At 40.4% G+C, this 20,546-nt stretch overlaps 1 protein-coding gene across 1 annotated transcript in view; it reads left to right on the top strand.

Moving 5' to 3' along the window:
• The window catches only part of LOC144604795 (uncharacterized), a 98,406-nt gene that overhangs the window by 23,714 nt on the left and 54,146 nt on the right, over positions 1 to 20,546 (top strand). The window contains exons 8-24 of the mRNA XM_078419457.1: positions 1,455 to 1,632; positions 1,780 to 1,902; positions 7,708 to 7,828; positions 7,916 to 8,054; positions 8,156 to 8,257; positions 8,334 to 8,406; positions 8,488 to 8,625; positions 9,464 to 9,622; positions 10,510 to 10,601; positions 11,549 to 11,675; positions 14,588 to 14,822; positions 14,906 to 14,967; positions 15,058 to 15,149; positions 17,909 to 18,054; positions 18,150 to 18,288; positions 18,591 to 18,695; positions 19,908 to 20,096. Of these exons, the coding sequence (XP_078275583.1) occupies positions 1,455 to 1,632; positions 1,780 to 1,902; positions 7,708 to 7,828; positions 7,916 to 8,054; positions 8,156 to 8,257; positions 8,334 to 8,406; positions 8,488 to 8,625; positions 9,464 to 9,622; positions 10,510 to 10,601; positions 11,549 to 11,675; positions 14,588 to 14,822; positions 14,906 to 14,967; positions 15,058 to 15,149; positions 17,909 to 18,054; positions 18,150 to 18,288; positions 18,591 to 18,695; positions 19,908 to 20,096 (2,220 nt within the window). The remainder of the gene's footprint in view (positions 1 to 1,454; positions 1,633 to 1,779; positions 1,903 to 7,707; positions 7,829 to 7,915; positions 8,055 to 8,155; positions 8,258 to 8,333; positions 8,407 to 8,487; positions 8,626 to 9,463; positions 9,623 to 10,509; positions 10,602 to 11,548; positions 11,676 to 14,587; positions 14,823 to 14,905; positions 14,968 to 15,057; positions 15,150 to 17,908; positions 18,055 to 18,149; positions 18,289 to 18,590; positions 18,696 to 19,907; positions 20,097 to 20,546) is intronic.

Below are 20,546 nucleotides of genomic sequence, written 5' to 3'. Positions count from 1 at the left end.
CCACCCTATCCACATGAGATTCCACCTTCAGGGAACAATGCACAGTTATTCCCAGATCCCTCTGTTCCACTGCATTCCTCAATTCCCTACCATTTACCCTGTACGTCCTATTTTGATTTGTCCTACCAAAATGCAGCACCTCACACTTATCAGCATTAAACTCCATCTGCCATCTTTCAGCCCACCCTTCCAAAAGGCCCAAGTCTCTCTGTAGACTTTGAAAATCTACCTCACTATCAACTACTCCACCTATCTTAGTATCATCTGCATATTTACTAATCCAATTTGCCACACCATCATCCAGATCATTAATGTAAATGACAAACAACAGTGGACTCAACACAGATCCTTGGGGCACTCCACTAGACACTGGCCTCCAACCTGACATACAATTGTCAACCGTTACCCTCTGGTATCTCCCATTCAGCCATTGTTGAATCCATCTTGCAACCTCACTATTAATATCCAACGATTTAACCTTCTTAATCAACCTTCCATGTGGAACCTTGTCAAATGCCTTACTAAAGTCCATATAGACAACATCCACAGCCTTGCCCTTATCAATTTCCCTGGTAACCTCTTCAAAAAATTCAAGAAGATTAGTCAAACATGACCTTCCAGGCACAAATCCATGTTGACTGTTTCTAATCAGGCCTTGATTATCCAAATAATTATATATATTGTCCCTAAGTATCTTTTCCATTAATTTTCCCACCACAGACGTCAAACTAATAGGTCTATAATTGCTAGGTTTACTTTTAGAACCTTTTTTAAACAAAGGCACAACATGCGCAATGCGCCAATCTTCCGGCACCATCCCCGTTTCTAATGACGTTTGAAATATTTCCGTCATAGCCCCTGCTATTTCTGCACTAACTTCCCTCAAAAGTCTAAGGAACTTACTTTCATTTTCTAATATTGTTTGGTTATGGACAGGGTTGGAAGCTGACCAATAATATACTGTTATTTAAAATGGTGGCAAGCGAACACACTGCAGGCTAGTAAGAAATAAAGTTCTAGAGCAACTCAGCAGGTCAGGCAGCATCTGTCATTAGTGTTACATGATTTAAAATCCTATTTTTTAAAATGTCAACAAAAATATGATAAGGTGCAAGGTGCAGCTAGCAAGCTAAACATTTAATCTCAAACTTCCCATCTATTCTGTTTCACATTTGTAATCAGTTATCAGACGTTAAATTAAAAAATGGTAATGTTGTGATCCATTTCTTCCATGCTTTAGAAGTTCAGTTACATAGATCTAACAATGAATAAAAATGCTCTCCTTTGAAAGTGTGATGCCTTTCTTTAGAAAACATAATAACGTTAAATATAATTGCTTAAAATTGCAGCAAGAGGAAAGGCCTAATTTGAAACTCAATTCTAAGAGTAGATTTCACGGTCATCTGCATGTTTAATAACTGTGTGATTTTACTGTTTATTGTTTTCCTTATTAGAATTGCAGAAAGACCTTCACAATACTTTTTGCGTGTAAGGATGCTAGTACCTTCTTTGGATTGTGTGCAATGGACGCCAGTGCTTTTCCCTATAAAAATCAAGGTCATTGCCCAACTATAAAAGAATATGCACGACACTGCCAAATTCAGGAGGATTGGAGGAAGATCTCAGGATGTGGTATGATTTTCTCCATATTGAGAAAATAAATATACAGTTTAAGCTTACAGTTACCAAATATTTTCATTCAGAAATAGCACAGTGACAGTTGTGCCATTGTACTTTATAATAACTGAAAATGTGAAATGCATGAATTTTATCTTTTAGAGAAACCTGAATGCCCTGGGAATCAGATCTACAGTGATTTTGGTCAAACATTTATTTCAACTTGTACTGACCCAGATCCTCAACAGAAAGATGCCTTTGGAAATACTTGTGAATGTCCAAAAGGTAACTACAATTTTGACTAAGATAGATTCATTATGTAGGACTTAGAGAATATGTTGATGGGTAGCCAGCATGTCTCTTGAGGACTGCTACACTGGTTTCCAGAGCCAATAACTATAGGCTGCAATGCAGAAGTTTAGAATGTGCTAGTGCATCTGACCTTTCATTCAATTCCATGTTCAAATTTACCCCTGGAATTGGTTGGCTGAGTGGCTGGATACATTTTATGTCTGGCCTTCCAGCTACTCACCAGCATCCATTTGAATAGTATTGGCAACCTTCATTTGAAAGGTAAGTTTCGGTATTTTTTTCCTAATCTTTTCTTTATTTCACTATATTTACATACTTCATTAATTGGCAACAGCTGAGTATGTTTTTAATATTTTTCTTGAAATTTGGATGGGCTGCGAGATCCCTCTATATATCAATGCTGTTAAGGGTCTTGCCATTAGTTATATATTTTCCCCTTTCACCTCACCCCCCAACGTGCAACACCTCACACTTGCTGGGATTAAACTCCATCTGTCATTTATTTGACAGCCTTCCTCCATATGGACCTTTTTGCTGTGAATCACGTGCATCTTAATCTTCTGGATCTGCCTACAATGGGGGACTTTGTCAAATGCCTTACAGAAATACATGAAGACAACATTCAGTGCCCGTCATGGATCATCTTCATTACCTTCTCGAAAAACTAATTCAAGTTCCTAAGACATGTCCTGCCACATACAAAGCCATACTGACTGTCCCTAATTAAACCATTCTCTACCAAATGGGAATAATAATAATAATAATTAATTGTATTTGTCATATGTAGGTTGGCACAGGGTCAACAGTACAATGAAATGTATTTGACAAGACAACGAGTCACCTCAGCAGTAATATTCCAAGGATAAATAAGATTTAAAAAATAAATAAAATTTAAAAATAAATAAATAAATAAATAAAAATAAGACATTAGTAAGGTAAAAAGACAATATTAAAAATAGGTAAAAAGACAACATAAAAAAAAATCAACATATATGATTTGAAATGTGTTTATGAGTTCAGAAGCCTGATGGCCCGATGGTAGAAACTGTTCTTAAGTCCGGTGGTACGCACAGCCATACTCCTCTATCATCTGCCTGACGGTAACAAGGAGAACAGCCTGCGTGCTGGGTGGCTGTGATCCTTGATGATGCTGCATGCTTTCCGCAGGCACCGCCGGTAGAAATTGTCCTGAATGGCTGGGAGACAGTTGCCGGTGATGTGCTGTGCCGTCTTCACCACTCTCTGTAGTGATTTGTGGCTGTGGGCTGAACAGTTCCCGTACCAGACTGTAATGCAGCCTGTCAGCAGGCTCTCGATGGTGCATCTGTAGAAGTTTGTGAGGATGCTGGCGTTCATGCCAAACTTCCTCAGTCTTCTCAGGAAAAAGAGCCGCTGGTGGGCCTTCTTTGTTATTGTGTCCGTGTGCAGTGTTCAGGAAAGGTCCTTAGTGATGTGCACACCGAGGAACTTAAAGCTGCTGACCCTTTCAACCTCAGCATCATCGATGTGGATGGGGAGGTGTCCACTCCCCTGCTGTCTCCTGTAGTCCACCATCATCTCTTTAGTTTTGCTGACATTGAGAGAGAGATTATCCTATCTCGAATAATCCTCCCAAATAGCTTCACTGCCATTGACATGAGGCTCACTAGCCTATAATTCCGTAGATTCTCTCTGCTTCTCTTTTTAAACAAAGGACTAACATTACCTACTTTGCAATCATCTGGGATCCTGTCTGTGAGTAAAGACGCAAAGATCTTCATCAAAGATCTTCCATGATCTCCCCTCTTGCCTCTCTCAATAATCTGATATGGATCACATCAGGCTGTGAGGATTCAGGATTCAGGATTCAGGATATCTTTATTTGTCATCCAAAAAACAAGTCTTTGGACGAGATTTCGTCACCCACAGTCCAACAATAAGAGCAATAAAATAAGCAAATGACACAACCCCAACCAATGCAAAACGCAAAAAAAAGAAACATCCATCACAGTGAGTCTCCTCCAGTCACCTCCTCACTGTGATGGAAGGTCAGAATGTATTTTTTCTTCCCCTGCCATCTTCTCCCGCGGTCAGGCTGTTGAGGTTGCCACGTTCCAGGCCGCGCCGGACGGTGAAAGGTCTATCTAGATGAAAGATCTATCTAGATGAAAGTCTTCATTGATTGCACAAATGTTTATGGGAAAATAAAGAACTTATTTAGTTGCATTGGGGCATATATATGAAAATGCCAAAACAACGAACTGCAGATACTAGTTTACAAAAAGGGATACAAAGTGCTGGTATAACTCAACGGGTCAGATGGCATCTCTGGAGAATATAGATGGGTGATGTTTTGAGTCAGGATCCATCTTCAGACTGATTGTAGGGGGTCATCAGTCACATCTTCCCATTTCCACCCTTTTGCACCTTCTGCAGAGATCGCTCCATCTGCATCCTTGTTTCACTCATCGCCTCCCACCAAAACTATCCTCTTCACAGGGAATTACCCCTGCAACCACCCGAGAGATGTGACATCTGTTCCTATACCTCCTCTCTCACCTCCAGCCATGGACCCCTGTAGTCCTTCCAGGTGAGACAGATGTTCACATGCCCCCCTCTAACCTCATCTACTACATACTGTTCCCGATGTGGCCTCCTGTACATCGGCGAGACCAAGCGTAGACTCAGTGACCATTTTGCCAAGCACTTGTGCTCGGTCCATCAAGGTATACTGAATGTCCCAGTTGCTAAACATTTGAACTGCATTCTCATACTAACTCTGAGCCCGCTCCATTGCCAGAGTGAGGCCACATGCAAACTGGAGGATTAGCACCTCACATTCCGCTTGGGTAACTTTTAATCACACTATATTCTCCAAGTTTAGGTAACCCCTAACAATGCCCTTTCCCCCTCTCCTTTCACCCCTACACCCCACCTTTCATCCATCCTCCCTTCCCTTGTGCTCTACTTGGATGCGTACCCATTTCTCCCCCTCCCTCCAACCTTCCTCAGGCTTCACAGTTAGCAACTCTTCAAGTCTTTTGTCTCACACCTACTGTTTTATTCTCTGGCCTTTGTTCCAACCATTTGACGATCAACCATCTGCCTATCTTAGAAAAGAGGTACGATGGAAGGGCTCCATTGCAAGTTCACTGGATTGCTTCCTGGGATAGGAGTTGGTCTGGCGTGTCTAGATCCAGGGATCACAGTCTCAAAATAGGTGGTTGACTGTTCAAGAAAGAAGCGGATAAATATTCAGAGGATAGTGAAGCTTTGAAATGTTCTAAACAAAGAGACTTTGAAGATTCATTTGCTGAGATATTTAAGAAAGTGATTGATATTTTGCTCGTGATGAAACCAAGGTATTTAGGATTGTTGCAGAAAAGAGGCTCCAATGTAAAGTTAATGAAATCAAAGAGTTCTACATGGGTGCAGGAGGCAGCCCCAATGCAGTCGTCGATGTACCAAAGAATAAGTTGGGAGATGGTGCCAGTATATGTCTGCAATAAGTAATATTCAACATAACCGACAAAATAGCAGGCATAGCTGGTGCCTATGAGTGGGGTGAGTGCCCTTTTAACTTAAAGAAAGTGAGAGGAGTCAAAAGAAAAGTTGTTGAGAGTAAGGGCAAATTCCGCAAGGTGGAGGAGTGTGTTAGTTAGTACAAGGGAATTGATTGGGTTGTTGTTTAAGGAAGAATGGGTGTGCCTTGAATCGTTCCTGGTGGGGGATGAAGGTGCAAAGGGACTGGACACCCATGGGAAAGATGAGGTAATGGAGGTCTTCAAATTGAAAGTAATTGAGGAGATGAAGGGGCATGTGAGGTGTCTCAGGCATAGGTTGGAAGAAATTGGACGGGGGGGGGGGGGGGGATGGGGGTAAGTTCGAATCAAAGTATATGGAGATGAGTTCAGTGGAGCCGGAGCAGGCAGAAACAATGGATTTGCCAGGGCTGTTCTGTTTGTGGATTTCAGGAAGAAGATAGAAGTGGGTAGTGCGAGGTTGGAGAACGATAAGGTTGGAGACTGTGAAGTACGTCAGAGGTGATGAGATGGGAAACTGTCTGGGAGATGTTGGCCTCGTGTTTATCTTTGGGGTCATGGTCGACAGATGGATATGAGAAGGTGTCCAAGAGCTGGCAACTTTCTCCACACAGTAGAGGTCAGCCTACCCGATTACAACAGCACCTCCCTTGTCGGCGGCTTGCCTGAATACAACATCACCTCCCTTGTTGTTGATTTCATTGAACTTTATCACAAAGTTCCACCTGCCCTCAAATTCACTTGGATTATCTCTGACACCTCTCTCCCCTGTCTCCATCAATGGGGTCAGACTGTCAACTGATGTCTACTACAAACCTACCGACTTTCATAGTTACCTAGACTACACCCCCTCCTACCCTGTCTCTTCCAAAGATGCTGTCACCTAATCTCAATTGCTCCGTCTCCGCTGCATTTGCTCCCAAGATGAGGCTCTCCATTCTAAAACATGAAGATGTTCTTTTTCTTTAGTAAACGTAATTTCCCTTCTGTTGTCATGCATGTACCATACTCTGTGTCCCATAGTTTTGCTTTCACTCCCTCTTTCCCACAGATGGAATAGCGAGAGTTCCCATGGTCTTCACCTTTCACCCCACCAGCCTCTGGATCCAACACATCATCCTCTGACATTTCTGTCACCTCCAATGTGATCCCACCACGAGTCAGATCTTCCCATCCCCACGGCATTCCACATTTTGCAGAGACCGCTCCCTCCACAACTTCCTAGTTCACTCATCCCTTCCCACCCAAACCATGCCTCTCCAGGTACTTTCCCCTGCAACCACAGGAGATGTAACACCTGCCCCTGTACCTCTTCCCTCACTTTCATCCAGTCAGTCTTCCAGGTGAAACAGAGGTCCTGGTGCACCTCTTCCAACCTCATCTACTACAGCCGGTGTTCCTGATGCAGCCTCCTGTCCATTGGCGAGACCAGGCATAGACAAGGCCTACTGGATCACCCAGTTGCTAACCCTTTTAAGTCCTCTTCCATTCCCATACTGGCTTCTCTGTCCTGCGCTTCCTCCATTGCCAGAGTGGTACAAGCAAGTTGGAGGAACAACACCTCATATTAGATAGCTTATAACAAGGCTACGCGTTCCTGCCCCTCCCTTTTTCTCACACCCCATTTCTTTTCCTGCCTCCTTTCCCTCCTGTGCCCCACTTGAACTCATATCTATTTTGCCCTACCACCTTCCCTTCCACCTACATTCCGTCCTCTAGCTTCACAATTCACAACTCTTTAATCCTTTTGTCTCACACCTCTGTCTTTTCATCTCTTGCCATTGTCCAACTTCTTGACTATCATCTATGTTCCCACCCCCTCATCTGTATCCACCTATTACTTGCCAGGCTTTATCCTGCCCTCCTCTCTTTCAGCTTTCTCTCTCTACCTCCACCCCCAATATTCTGAACAAGAGCCCCAATCCGAATCATCAACTATCCATGTTCTCCAGAGATGCTGTCAGCCTCTGAGTCTCTAAGGCACCAAAGTAAGTTGTCAGCCTTAACATTATTGAATAACGGAGTAGTCATGATGAATGCAAAGAACAACTCCATCTTCAAATGTTATATTTTTGGTTTCCTTCATTGCATCTAACTCAGAAACAAGTTTTTTTCCATGAATTAAAATTCCCTTTGTTTAATGAGTTCCAAATCCCATCATATCATCAAATTTAGTAAGTTCTTCAATTGTGAAAATCTTAAACTTAACCCTGTTCATGACACAATACACTTAAGCAGGTGTTCTGTTCAATTTCAGGCACTCTTCTTGATAACATAAGACATGAGAACAAATGCATCAGAAAATCAGAGTGTCCTTGTGAATACAGTGGAACCATTTATGATTCTGGAGACAAAAGGAACACTTTGTGTGAAGCAAGGTAACAGCTTGTAATTCATCCTATTGTGGATCATTCATCCACTCTCATCAAATGCTTTACTAACAATAGAGGTCTTCTTTTTCTCAGTGTTTGCAAAGGTGGACTATGGAAAAGTTCTCATCGTAATTGTTCCAGAAGTTGCAAAGTGGAAGAAGGAACACATATTACAACATTTGATGGGAAATACTATAATTTGAGAGGAGATTGCACATACATTGCACTTACTGTAAGTGAGACATTTTGCTGCAACAATTTTAGATGGTCACTCTGATATTAACCCTTGTTTAGTAAGCTTAAAGTTCTAAACTTTAATGTATATTTTTGTAGACTCTGAAGGAGGATCTCTGGAGAGTGACCATTGAGATGCGTGAATGTCACAAAGCAACTAAACATATTTGCTTACGGCGTATTATATTTTCCACACATAAGGTAGGAGTTTATGAATTGCTTTAATACTTTTGTTACAATTTTGAATGATATTTGAAAACAATCCTTTTTTTTATAGACCACGTATGAATTCAATAATAATGGTGACGTTACCTTGAATGGAGAAATTGTTGCACTTCCATTGCAAAGAGGTATGAACAAAATTAAAGGAAATTAAGTTCCCTTAAGGATGAAATTATAATTAAATTAAATAAATATCTTTTATTTCATAGATGGAACTATAATATTTAAACCATCTTCACATTTCATTCAACTTGAAGCAACACACGGGTTGACAATGCAGATACAGATTTCTCCCATTATGCAGCTTTACGTTTCGCTGTTGGATGGTAATAAACGAAGTTTAGGAGGTAAGGCTAAATGACTACTTAGGAATGAACAAGATTTAAACTCCTTGAGTTGAATAGAGGCACTATGTTTTATAACCTCAATTAATCATAACAGTCATTGCAAATCAAATTGACATAGTTTTTACTTCAAATCAAAAAATCGCAAGGTACCCATTTCCCAGAGGGAGCTGCAGAAATTCATTGCTCTTGTCAAGATTTTGTCCAGTAGTGTGCGAGGTAATTTGCTAAAACTGAAAGATCACATTGACGTTGCAGCCACAAACCAACTGTTTAAAAGGTTGCTGAGGCATTGAGGGCAATGTAACCTTGTGTGTGTGTGTGGCCATCTTCCTTGCACTCCAAAACTGTGTTGAATTCCCATGACAAAGGTGGCTCCATATTACTGTGAGCTGCAGAAAGATAAACAAAGCAAAAAAATTGTGAATGATGATGGAGTAAGGAAAATGTCTGCATATTTTGAGTACATCAGATATTGTGATCAAACACTGAGGTTGGATTGTTGATCATTGAATTTGTCTTCATTTGAACATTTTGGCACTTTATTTTTGTGATTATGAAATGATATTTGTTATGCTGATCTGGGCTACCTTGTTTTCATAAAATGGGGCTGAAAACTATAGCATTGGATAATGCATTGTAATTTCATATACATCTAATGTTGTATAAGCTTTAGATGCCCGATCCAATTTTTGAGATAACCTCAAACAGAAATGGGCACTAAATTCTGTAAAGTTCAAAGAAACAGGCTTTTATTTTCTGATGTTTCTCAATTCAAACAACTGCTCAATAAAATTAAATAAATTCATTTTCCCAAAGTTTTTCTGTTTTTGCGTTCTAGGCTTGTGTGGCAATTTTAACGGCAAGGCTATTGATGACTTCACCTCTATCCAGAATGTGGTGGAACAATCACATGTCATTTTTGCTCATTCATGGGCTACTGACGTTAAATGCAGCCCTCCTGAAAAGGAAATTCCAACTTGTGTCAGTTCAGCAAAAGGTAATGTACTGTTCTCACCCCAATTTTTTGCTGCAATAAGTATTTAGTTTGAAGCAGTATATTTATGACATGGATCATGTCATAAATACCCTCAGATGACCATAATGTCAATTTTGGCACAAACAAATTGGATTATTTGGGTTTGAGCCACAGGAGAAAACAGAGAAGGCCAAATATAAATGCAATGATGGTATTTAAAACCTAAGTTATTGAGATAGTGGCATTTAAGATACTTTTGCATAGGCACATGGATATGCAGGGAAAGGATTATGAATTATGCGCAGGCAGATAAGAGTTAGTCTTGACATCATGTTTGGTACAGACATTGTGGGCTGATGTGTCTGTTCCTGTGCTGTACTGCTCTATGTTCTCAGGTCTGAACAGTTTTCAATGACGGAACATCTCTGTCAAGCTTCCTCTTTCAATGCTGAAGAAGGGTCTCAACCCAAAATGTCCCCCATTCCTTCTCTCGAGAGATGCTGCCTGTCCCACTGAGTTACTCCAGCATTTTGTGTCCATCGTCAGTGTGCCTCTTTCAACAGATCTCCACAGTCCATGCAGAGGCCTCGGTTCAGACCCACCCACCCACTCTACTCCAACATGCTTTAGGATGCTCCCTTCCCAACAGGATGCCACGTTCATCAATCAGATGGAATTTCAAGCAGGCAATTGCCAGTCCACAGCTGAGCGCAAATAGTGTTGCTGCTGCACAGCTCCAAAAACCTGGATTTGATTCTGAACCAACGTTCTAGCAACATCATGCAACTCCATTGATCCAGCACAGTTTATTTCACTATATCTGTATTAAATTAAGTTTGATTCTAATACCTGAATTCAAGATATTCACAGACTACATTCAATCATACCTTATCCGACTTCTTTTGTAGAATTCTACGCAAAGGAACGTTGTGCTCTGCTGAAAACAAATGGTGTTTTTGCTCAATGCCATTCCACAGTGGATTACATTCAATATTATCAGGTAAGGACAAGCATTATGTAAATATGTACAAATAGAAACTTTTCCTGCCTTAAGTAAAGTGAAAAGTCACACAGCCGTATTCAACATCTGTGGTAAATATAAAAGAGGCAAAAGCTAAACAGACCATAACCTGTCCTATCATCCCATTCATAATCTCTTAAATTATCTTGCAAGGATGGTTAACCGATCTCTTGCTGAAGATTCTCATTGCATGGCATTTCTGCCCATTGCATGGCACTTCAGCTCATGCTGGCAAATGGCAATAACCTGCAACTATCTCCACTTCTGACTTTAGGATGAAATGGCTGAAGATGGTTGGGCCTAGGGTACTGCCTTGATGAAAGGAGTAATGACATTCTGAAGCTGGGATGACTGACCAGTCATCTGCCTTTTTGTGAGGCATCTTGCAAATTGGATTCTATGGTGACCGGCTTTTCTAACAAAGTTGAATGAGATGTGGTCTCAAAAATCATATCATATCATATCATATAGATACAGCGCGGAAACAGGCCTTTTCGGCCCACCAAGTCCGCGCCGCCCAGCGATCCCCGTACATTAACACTATCCTACACCCACTAGGGACAATTTTTACATTTACCCAGCCAATTAATCTACAAACCTGTACGTCTTTGGAGTGTGGGAGGAAACCGAAGATCTCGGAGAAAACCCACGCAGGTCACGGGGAGAACGTACAAACTCCTTACAGTGCAGCACCCGTAGTCAGGATCGAACCTGAGTCTCCGGCGCTGCATTCGCTGTAAAGCAGCAACTCTACCGCTGCGCTACCGTACCGCCCTTTGTTCTGACTGCTAGTTAAATAAGGCCCCATTTTGGTTTTAAATAGTAAAATGGCTTGTATTTTCTTGTTGTCATCTCTAGGTTCCAGTTTACATGAATTTAATAATGTTAAATGAACAAGTGATTATTATATTTGCACTTTTTTACAGCTGTGCAAGATTTCCATATGCAACTGCGAGAATCTTGATCATTGCATCTGTGCTGCACTGGGGGCTTATGTTCATGCATGTGCTTCAAGAGGTGTCATACTGAGGCCTTTTATTGGAACAATTTGCAGTAAGTTGAGGTCTTTAAATTTCATAGAAATTCATCTCCTTTCCTGTTAACAAAAGCAGTTTATGACATTGAATAAAACTTACAGTGTATTGATGCGTAGAGATCTGAGCCCGGTACCATGTGAACTTTGTTTCTATTGTGATTTTTTTTTCCTTTCAATATATTAACTATACTAACTTTCCATTGCAATTAGGAGATGATTCTTAAATGAATACAGCATTGTGACTTCTGAAATCTTCCCTTACAATCGATTTCAACAGGAATTACTCCTCTTTGAAAAACATGTTTACTGACATTATTCTAAATTTGCTCTTCACCTCCTTGAAATTATGTACCTTTTTTCTGCTGCTATGGTATCACCTAAGATAGTACCCTGGAGTAGCCATAGATCTAGAGTACCTACATTAGCATTTTTTTCTCTGTGCTACTGCAGATAGATGGGAAGTGGACGTGTTCACATTCAGTTCTGCCATGATATTAAATGGTATATCGTGCTGCTGGTTCTTATGCTCATATCAATAATCTGCCTTGTTATGGAGGCACAAGAGACCACTGATGCTCGAACCTTGAGCAAAAAATAAATTACTGGGTTAACTCTGTGGTCAGGCAACTCTATGGAAGGAAATGGACTGATGGCATTTCGAGTTGGAACCCTTCTTTCGACTGATAAAGAGTCCTGAACCGAAACATCGCCTGCCTTGTTATGCTGAGACGTGCAGGAATTTGATGCAATGACAATGAAAGTACACAAATGCAATTCCAGAATTAGATATGAGCAACTTGTGGAGGGACTGGTGTTTCCATATGTTGATTCCAATTAGTGGAGACCATGTGTTTGGGAAGGTTGCATATAAAGTCATTGGAATTGCTGCAATGCATCCTTCACAGTAGGTTATATACAGTATAACCATATTGTGCCACAGTAGTGGATCAATATGGTTGATTGTGTGCAAATAAAGAGGGCTGATTTGTCCTAGATAATGCCAAGCTTCTTCAATCATGTTGAATTTGAACCTATGCAAAAAAATCAGTCTGAAAAAGGGTTTCGACCCGAAACGTCACCCTTTCCTTCTCTCCAGAGATGCTGACTGACCCGCTGAGTTACTCCAGCATTTTGTGTCTACCTTCGATTTAAACCAGCATCTGCAGTTTTCTTTTCTACAAAAAAATCAGAAGCATTCAATTATGCTACTGACTGATACCTTATAGATGGTGCAAGACTTTAATGAGTCAGGAGGTGAACCACTCACTGCTGCAGAACCAATCACTTTTCTGCTCATAACATTAAAGTAATTTTGTGGCATCCACAATCCTGGAGGCGAGAGAAATGATTACGGTAACATTAAATATCAGACAGCATCTGCGGAATAATACCGAGTTAAATACAGAAGTTTGGTGTAGATTAACTCGGTAGAGGTTAACCCTCATCTCTCTTTAAAGATGCAGCCTGACCTGTTGTGAGAGAATGTTCAATACTGATGAAATTGGATATTTCCAATTGCAAATATTGGATAGTTCCAAAATCGGATAGATCCAATAATGAGGATAGTTCCCCACTACAATGGGTCGACTCGGCTTATATTCACTGGAATTTAGAAGGAAGAGGGGATCTTATAGAAACATATAAAATTCTTAAAGGATTGGACAGGCTAGATGCAGAAAAAAATGTTCTCGCTGTTGGGGGAGTCCAGAACAGGGGTCACAGTTTAAGAATAAGGGGTAGGCCATTTAGGACTGAGATAAGGAAAAACTTTTTCACCCAGAGAATTGTGAATCTGTGGAATTCTCTGCCACAGAAGGCAGTGGAGGCCAATTCACTGGATGTATTCAAGAGGGAGTTTGATATAGCTCGCAGGGCTAACAGAATCAAGGGATATGAGGAGAAAGCAGGAACGGGGTACTGATTTTGGATGATCAGCCATGCTCATATTGAATGCCGGTGCTGGCTCGAATGGCCGAATGGCCTACTCCTGCACCTATTTTCTAGACTTCTAATGTGCATTTCCGTGAAGAGAACATCTTTCTCTTTAAGGAGATGTGCTTTGTCTCTCTCTAGTTAACCTCTACCAAGTTACCCTTTACCAAATGTCTCAATAAAGTGTCTTTAACTTTCCACAGATACTGACTGATCTGCTGAGTTTCCAGCATCTTATTTCAGATTTCTAGCATCTGTGGTTTTGGATTTTCATTGAACATTCTCACTTCTGACATGAGGGAAAAATTGTTCCTGACGAAGTAGCTGCAGAAACTTGGGTTTTGGACATTGCCCTAAGGAATTCCTTCAACTTTGTTCCTAGGACTGAGATGCATCAATCACGTCATAGCTGAAATTTAAATTATTTATACATGTGTGGACAAGGTCTGGAATGGGGTGTGTCTGATGGAACCATAGATGAATATTGATCAATAGGCTGATCATGACAAAGTGCCCAACATCTCTATCAGGAACAGCTTCCAAAATATTTGCTGGCAATTGAAAGTAAACTGACTGAACAGTAATTGGACAAAATGGATTTTGTCTGGTTTTTGCGGATAGGACATAAAGAAAGTCTCGACCCAAAATGTCACCTTTTCCTTTTCTCTGGAGATGCTGTCTGACCTGATGAGTTAATCCAAGTTTTTTGTCCCCTTAACATACTTCCTCATTATTAGAAAGATCCACTGCCAAACAGCCAGGAATGGTGTCAGTACGACACTGATCTTCTGTGTCAATTGTCACCTAGTTCACTTAGCCACTTTTTGGATATTATGTAGAGTGAAAAAAATCAGCTGAAATCTGGCATTGGTGGCCACTTATACTTGTCCTGACCGAGGTGGATTTTCCGACATGACACTTCTTACTGAAGATAATTATGAGTGCTCTATGTGTGGCTTTCATTGGTTCTCAGCCCTACTCTGATTTTTGTTTGCAGATACAACCTGTGAGAACAACCAAATTTTTGACAATGAAATGACAACCTGTAACCGGAACTGCAAATTATTAACAAAAACTGATTTCACCTGTGACGTGAAGGATACTCCAACTTATGGCTGTGGCTGCCCAAAGGGCAAGTACATGAATGAAAATGGAGCCTGTGTTAATGCTGCAGACTGCTCCTGTTACTACAAGGGGATTTATATTCAACCTGGAGAGAAAGTTGATGATTGGTAAGCATACCTATTAAAGACCATTAAAATGTGACCGTGAACCAGATGAAACTAGATCCTTAACTCCTTTTTTGTCACTTCAGCTATTGTCAAGGGGGATCAATTGGTTGCAATCCAGTTACTGAAGCCACAACTACGCCCACAGGTAAAATTAGTATCTTTTCATGTTGTCATAATCAGAGGCCTGCTTCGAAATCTCCCTGAAATAATTCTCTGTTTTTGTTTAATTCATTAGTATGCACAGGGGGAAAGGAATTTGTTCATTGTTCCCCAAATGGAAATCAGATTCACTGTGGAAAGAAATGCAGTAACCTGGCAATACCCTGTGTAAGTGATGTCCAATATAACAAGCTGTTCAAATTATATATACCGGCATACCACACAAAGAACTGAACCATAACACAAAATTGTCTATCTCAATTTAAACAAAAATATAATTTTACATAATACAAATCTCATTGTAATACAACATAATACAATATCATTGTACAAAATGTAATTAAACATACCATTCAAATCAAGATATTGTACAATATTGGTTACATTACTCTAATAATAATGTGTAGGCTTGGAGTAATGATCAAAGACAGGCAGAACAAGAAGCTCATTTCAGTATTGGTGACAATAAATTGTCACAACATTTGGTCAAAGGTCGAGAAGGAAATCCAATGTACTTCCTGTGATTCCTGGCCCACAAAAATGTGATTGAATCAGTGGAGTCAATCTTTGTCTCACTCCCTTCATTCCAAATGTGATCTCATCAAGGCACTGCATTATTGTAACATTATTGTCTCCACGTATATCCTTCCTTTGTCCCGCCCCCCTGATCAGTCTGAAGAAGGGTCTCGACCTGAAAAGTCACCCATTCCTTCTCTCCTGAGATGCTGCCTGACCCACTGAGTTACTCCAGCATTTTGTGAAGCATTATTGTAACAAATCATTCCTCTACTTTTGTGTTCGTGCTATGAAAACCAGCATACTATTTGCTTTGTAAAGGAAGTAACTGCAGATGCTGGATTAAACCGAAGATAGACACAAAAATCTGGAGTAACTCAGCTGGTCAGACAGCATCTCTGAAGAAAAGGAATAGGCGACGTTTCGGGTCGTAACAATAGACAATAGACAATAGGTGCAGGAGGAGGCCATTCGGCCCTTCGAGCCAGCACCGCCATTCAATGTGATCATGGCTGATCATTCTCAATCAGTACCCCGTTCCTGCCTTCTCCCCATAACCCCTGACTCCGCTATCCTTAAGAGCTTTATATAGCTTTCTCTTGAATGCATTCAGAGAATTGGCCTCCACTGCTTTCTGAGGCAGAGAATTCCACAGGTTCACAACTCTCTGACTGAAAAGGTTTTTCCTCATCTCCGTTCTAATGGCCTACCCCTTATTCTTAAACTGTGACCCCTGGTTCTGGACTCCCCCAACATTGGGAACATGTTTCCTGACTCTAACGTGTCCAACCCCTTAATAATCTTATATGTTTCGATAAGATCCCCTCTCATCCTTCTAAATTCCAGTGTATACAAGCCTAGTCGCTCCAGTCTTTCAACATACGACAGTCCCGCCATTCCGGGAAGTAACCTAGTAAACCTGCGCTGCATGCCCTCAATAGCAAGAATATCCTTCCTCAAATTTGGAGATCAAAACTGCACACAGTACTCCAGGTGCGGTCTCACTAGGGCCCTGTGCAACTGCAGAAGGACCTCTTTGCTCAACTCCTCTTGTTATGAAGGCCAACATTCCATTGGCTTTCTTCACTGCCTGCTGTACCTGCATGCTTTCTTTCAGTGACTGATGCACTAGGACACCCAGATCTCGTTGTATGTCCCCTGTTCCTAACTTGACACCATTCAGATAATAATCTGCCTTCCTATTCTTCCCACCAAAGTGGATAACCTCACACTTATCCACATTAAACTGCATCTGCCATGCATCCGCCCACTCACACAACCTGTCCAAGTCACCCTGCAACCTCATAGGATCTTCCTCACAGTTCACACTACCACCCAGCTTTTAAATGATACACTGTGCTTTTATACTTTCCCAGTGAAGTTGATAACCCACATAATATTGCACGTGTCATGTACCTAAATCCTGCTCACTCAGTATGTCTCAGTCACCCTCCTCACAATTCCCAATCTAACCCAGCTTAATGTCATTGGCAAACTTCAAACCATTTAATTTTATTCCCTCGTCCAAATTATATGTGAATAGCAGAAGTCCAAATAAGTGGATCCTTCACTTTATCACATGTCACCCCAAAAAATGTTTATTTATTCCATTTCCTTATTTCCTGTCCTTCACTTCTAAACACTACAATTTTGCATGCTATCCTATTTTGTAGGACTTTTATAAAACCTTTGAAAATGCAATCACTCTACATCCACTGCTTAGTCCTTGTCCACCTTACCAGTTATATTTAAAAAAAAACCCCAGTAGGTTTGTAAAACACTATTTCCTTCATAGAAATCGATGTTGACAATGTTTAATCTTGTTCATATTTTCCTTGTTTCCTGTTACATCATTCCTCTGTAATCGGCTCTAGAAATGTCCCTTCTATTGATGATCAGGTACCAGGACTGCAGTTTCTTTTGTTTTCTCTTTCCCCTTTTAAATGGCAGGATTACAGTTGCCATCCTCCAATCAGCAGAAACTATTCCATGATTTATAGAATTCTTGAAAATGCAACCGATGTATCCATTATTTCTGTAATTGTCCTTTAGCTTTTGATGTCTTGACAGTTCCAGAAAATTACCAGTATTCACCTTCTGTGACACAGAGCCAATGCATTTGTTTCATTGCTCTGCTTTTTTTTCTCATTCCCTGCAATGAGTCTTCCACTTCTGAGCAATAAATCAAGTGATGGAAGAACTCAGTAGGTCAGGCAGCATCTGCAGAAGTAAATGGACAGACAATGTTTTGGGTTGGGTCCCTTCTTCAGGCTCATTTCTAAGCGTTGGGGAACTATGTAGCAATTGTGTAATTTTTAGCATTTTATATATTCATAGAGCTCTTTTATATCTTTTGACATCATGACACAAACATTTTTCAGAAATCATTTTACTTTTCTTTTGCATAACAGACAAAATGTGTACGTGGATGTGTTTGTCCTGAAGGTAAAGCTGAAGATGGCAGTGGAAAATGCGTTTTGACTGAAAATTGCCCTTGTTTATATGAAGGGAGTAGTTATGCCAAAGGAAAAGAAATCCAACTTGATTGCAGCAAGTGGTGAGGCCCAGCAAAAACTGATAAAACTGATAAATCTGAAATATTAAAAAGTGCTTGATATAATGAGACAAATTTCACCGTTCCTTTTCTTGCAGCAAATGCCAAGGTGGTTCATGGGCCTGCACTGATAGGCCATGCACAAAGACCTGTCAAGTTTATGGTGAAGGTCAATACATAACATTTGACGATTTTCGATTCACATACGAGGGTAATTGTGAATATATATTTGTTCAGGTAAATTGCAATTACCTACTTTAAGAGAAAATGATTCATATATATACATCTAATCTGCTTAACACTAAACAAAGATTTAAACTGATATAACAATACTTTACCAATATCTAAATGACAACATAGTTAATTTAAAGTTTCTCTTCAACCTGACTATATAATTAATCACATTCATTGTTTCTGAGTAAAATCGTTTTCCGCATTTTTCTCATTATATTGATATGCTGATTGGTGTTGATTACTTAACTGTTTACAGGAATATAAACTGCACTCCATTAATTTATTTTAAATAATCTTTTATTCAGGACCATTGCAAAGGAGAACGTGGTACATTTCTAGTGCTCATAGAAAATGTTCCTTGCTGTGAAAATGGAGTGACATGTTCAAGAAATATTAAGATTATTTTTGAGGTATATCTACTAATTTACAATTATTACTAGCTATGTTCAATGGTTCAATTGTGCTTTTATTGTCACATGTGTGAATTGCTAACACAGTGAAATTATTTTTCGTACTAATGGTCCAGTAGAATATTGCCATGCCCCCGATCCACGATTAGCAAGTTTACATAAATAGTCTACTAAGCCCGCATGCAAGAGGCGTCACGTTTAGGAGCCATTTTCAAAGTCCACGCTCTAGTTCTTCTGAGTGGTGCCTGTTCCAGACAAGTCCCAGGCTGTTGCGGGCCACCTGCCATCTCCTTCCTTGGACGCCACGTCCTTCTCCTCGTCCATCTACCTTTGTTCCCAGGGAGTTCCTTCCACAGCTAATCACAAGGGCGTGGTAGGCCAGACCCCGGTTCCCTCTCCGCTCCTACCGGCCTAGCTCTTCGCCAATCTAATTCGTCATCGCTGATTCCATCCTCCTGGTTTCTGCTGCTGCTTTCTTAAAATAACAAACATAGAACAGTACAGCACAAGAATAGGCCCTTTGGCATACAATGTCAGTGCCAAACAAGATCCCAAATTCAACTAATCTCCTCTGCCTGCATGTGATCCATATCCCTCCATTCTTGCATATTGAATGTGACTATCTAAAAACCTCTTAAATGCCACTATAAAATCTGCCTCCACCATCACTCTTGGCAAGCGTGTTCTTGGCTCCCACAACACTCAGTGTCAAAAAGCATGCCTCACACATCTCCTTTAAACTTTGTAACCCTCAACTTAAATCCATGACCTTAAATTTAGTCCTTGAAATTTCCATTCTGAGAAAAAAGGTTCTGACAGTCTACCCGACCTATTCCCCTATTTACTTCTTTTATATACTTCTATCAGGGTGTTCCCTCAACCTCCAACATTCCGGAGGGAAAAAAAATCAAGTTTGTCCAACCTCTCTGTGTAGTTAATACCCTCTAATCCCCACAGCATTCTGGTAAACCTTCTCCGCACCCTCTCCAAAGCTTCCTCATCCTTCCTGTAGTGGAGCAAGCAGAACCACACATAATACTCCACCTTCCTAAAGAACCGCAATGTGATGCCATGACTTATACTCCATTCTCTGATCTATTAAAGCACAGATTAAAAATGTTGTCAAAATGCAGATTTTTGATTTTGATTTTGAACATTGATGATCAATCTCATCATTAAGCATTAATTTGCAAGAATGTATTTGTCTTTTAGGGAAATGAAATAATTTTGGAAGATGGGGAAGTAAAAGAGTCTGCTGAAATTTCTAATTCAAGTTGCACAGTTGATTCTTATTCACTTCACACTGTTGGGCTTTATTTAAGCCTGACATTCCCCAATGGTATCACTGTGATTTGGGACAAACACACAAGGTTCTCAGTCACACTTGATCAACGCTGGAAGGTGGGTCAAGTTTTGACTTTAAGCATTTTCTCTTGTTTGTGAAATTGTTTCCTCAACCCAGACAAATGGAAGCTGAGGTGTTACTGAATGAATGAATGAATTAATGAATGAATTAATAAGTTTATTGGCCAAGTATGTGCATATACAAGGAATGTACCTTGGTGCTCCGCTCACAAATGACAACACAAACATACAGTTAACAATTATGAATAAAGCATAAACACATCAAAATAATAACAACATTACGGTCTAAACATGTGGGTGAAAATAAACCAGAGCAAAAAAGAAACTACAGACTTTGGTTATTGAGCGGAACGACCACTCGTGGAAACAAGCTATTTTTATGTCTGATTGTGGTTGTTTTGACAGTCCGGAGTCGCCTTCCAGAGGGAAGTGCTTCAAAGAGTTTGTGGCCAGGGTGAGAGGGGTCAGAGATTATCTTGCCCGCTC

This window comes from Rhinoraja longicauda, chromosome 23 (assembly GCF_053455715.1).
Source record: "Rhinoraja longicauda isolate Sanriku21f chromosome 23, sRhiLon1.1, whole genome shotgun sequence".
Lineage (NCBI taxonomy): Eukaryota > Metazoa > Chordata > Chondrichthyes > Rajiformes > Arhynchobatidae > Rhinoraja > Rhinoraja longicauda.
This window is presented reverse-complemented; position numbering and strand designations above follow the sequence as displayed.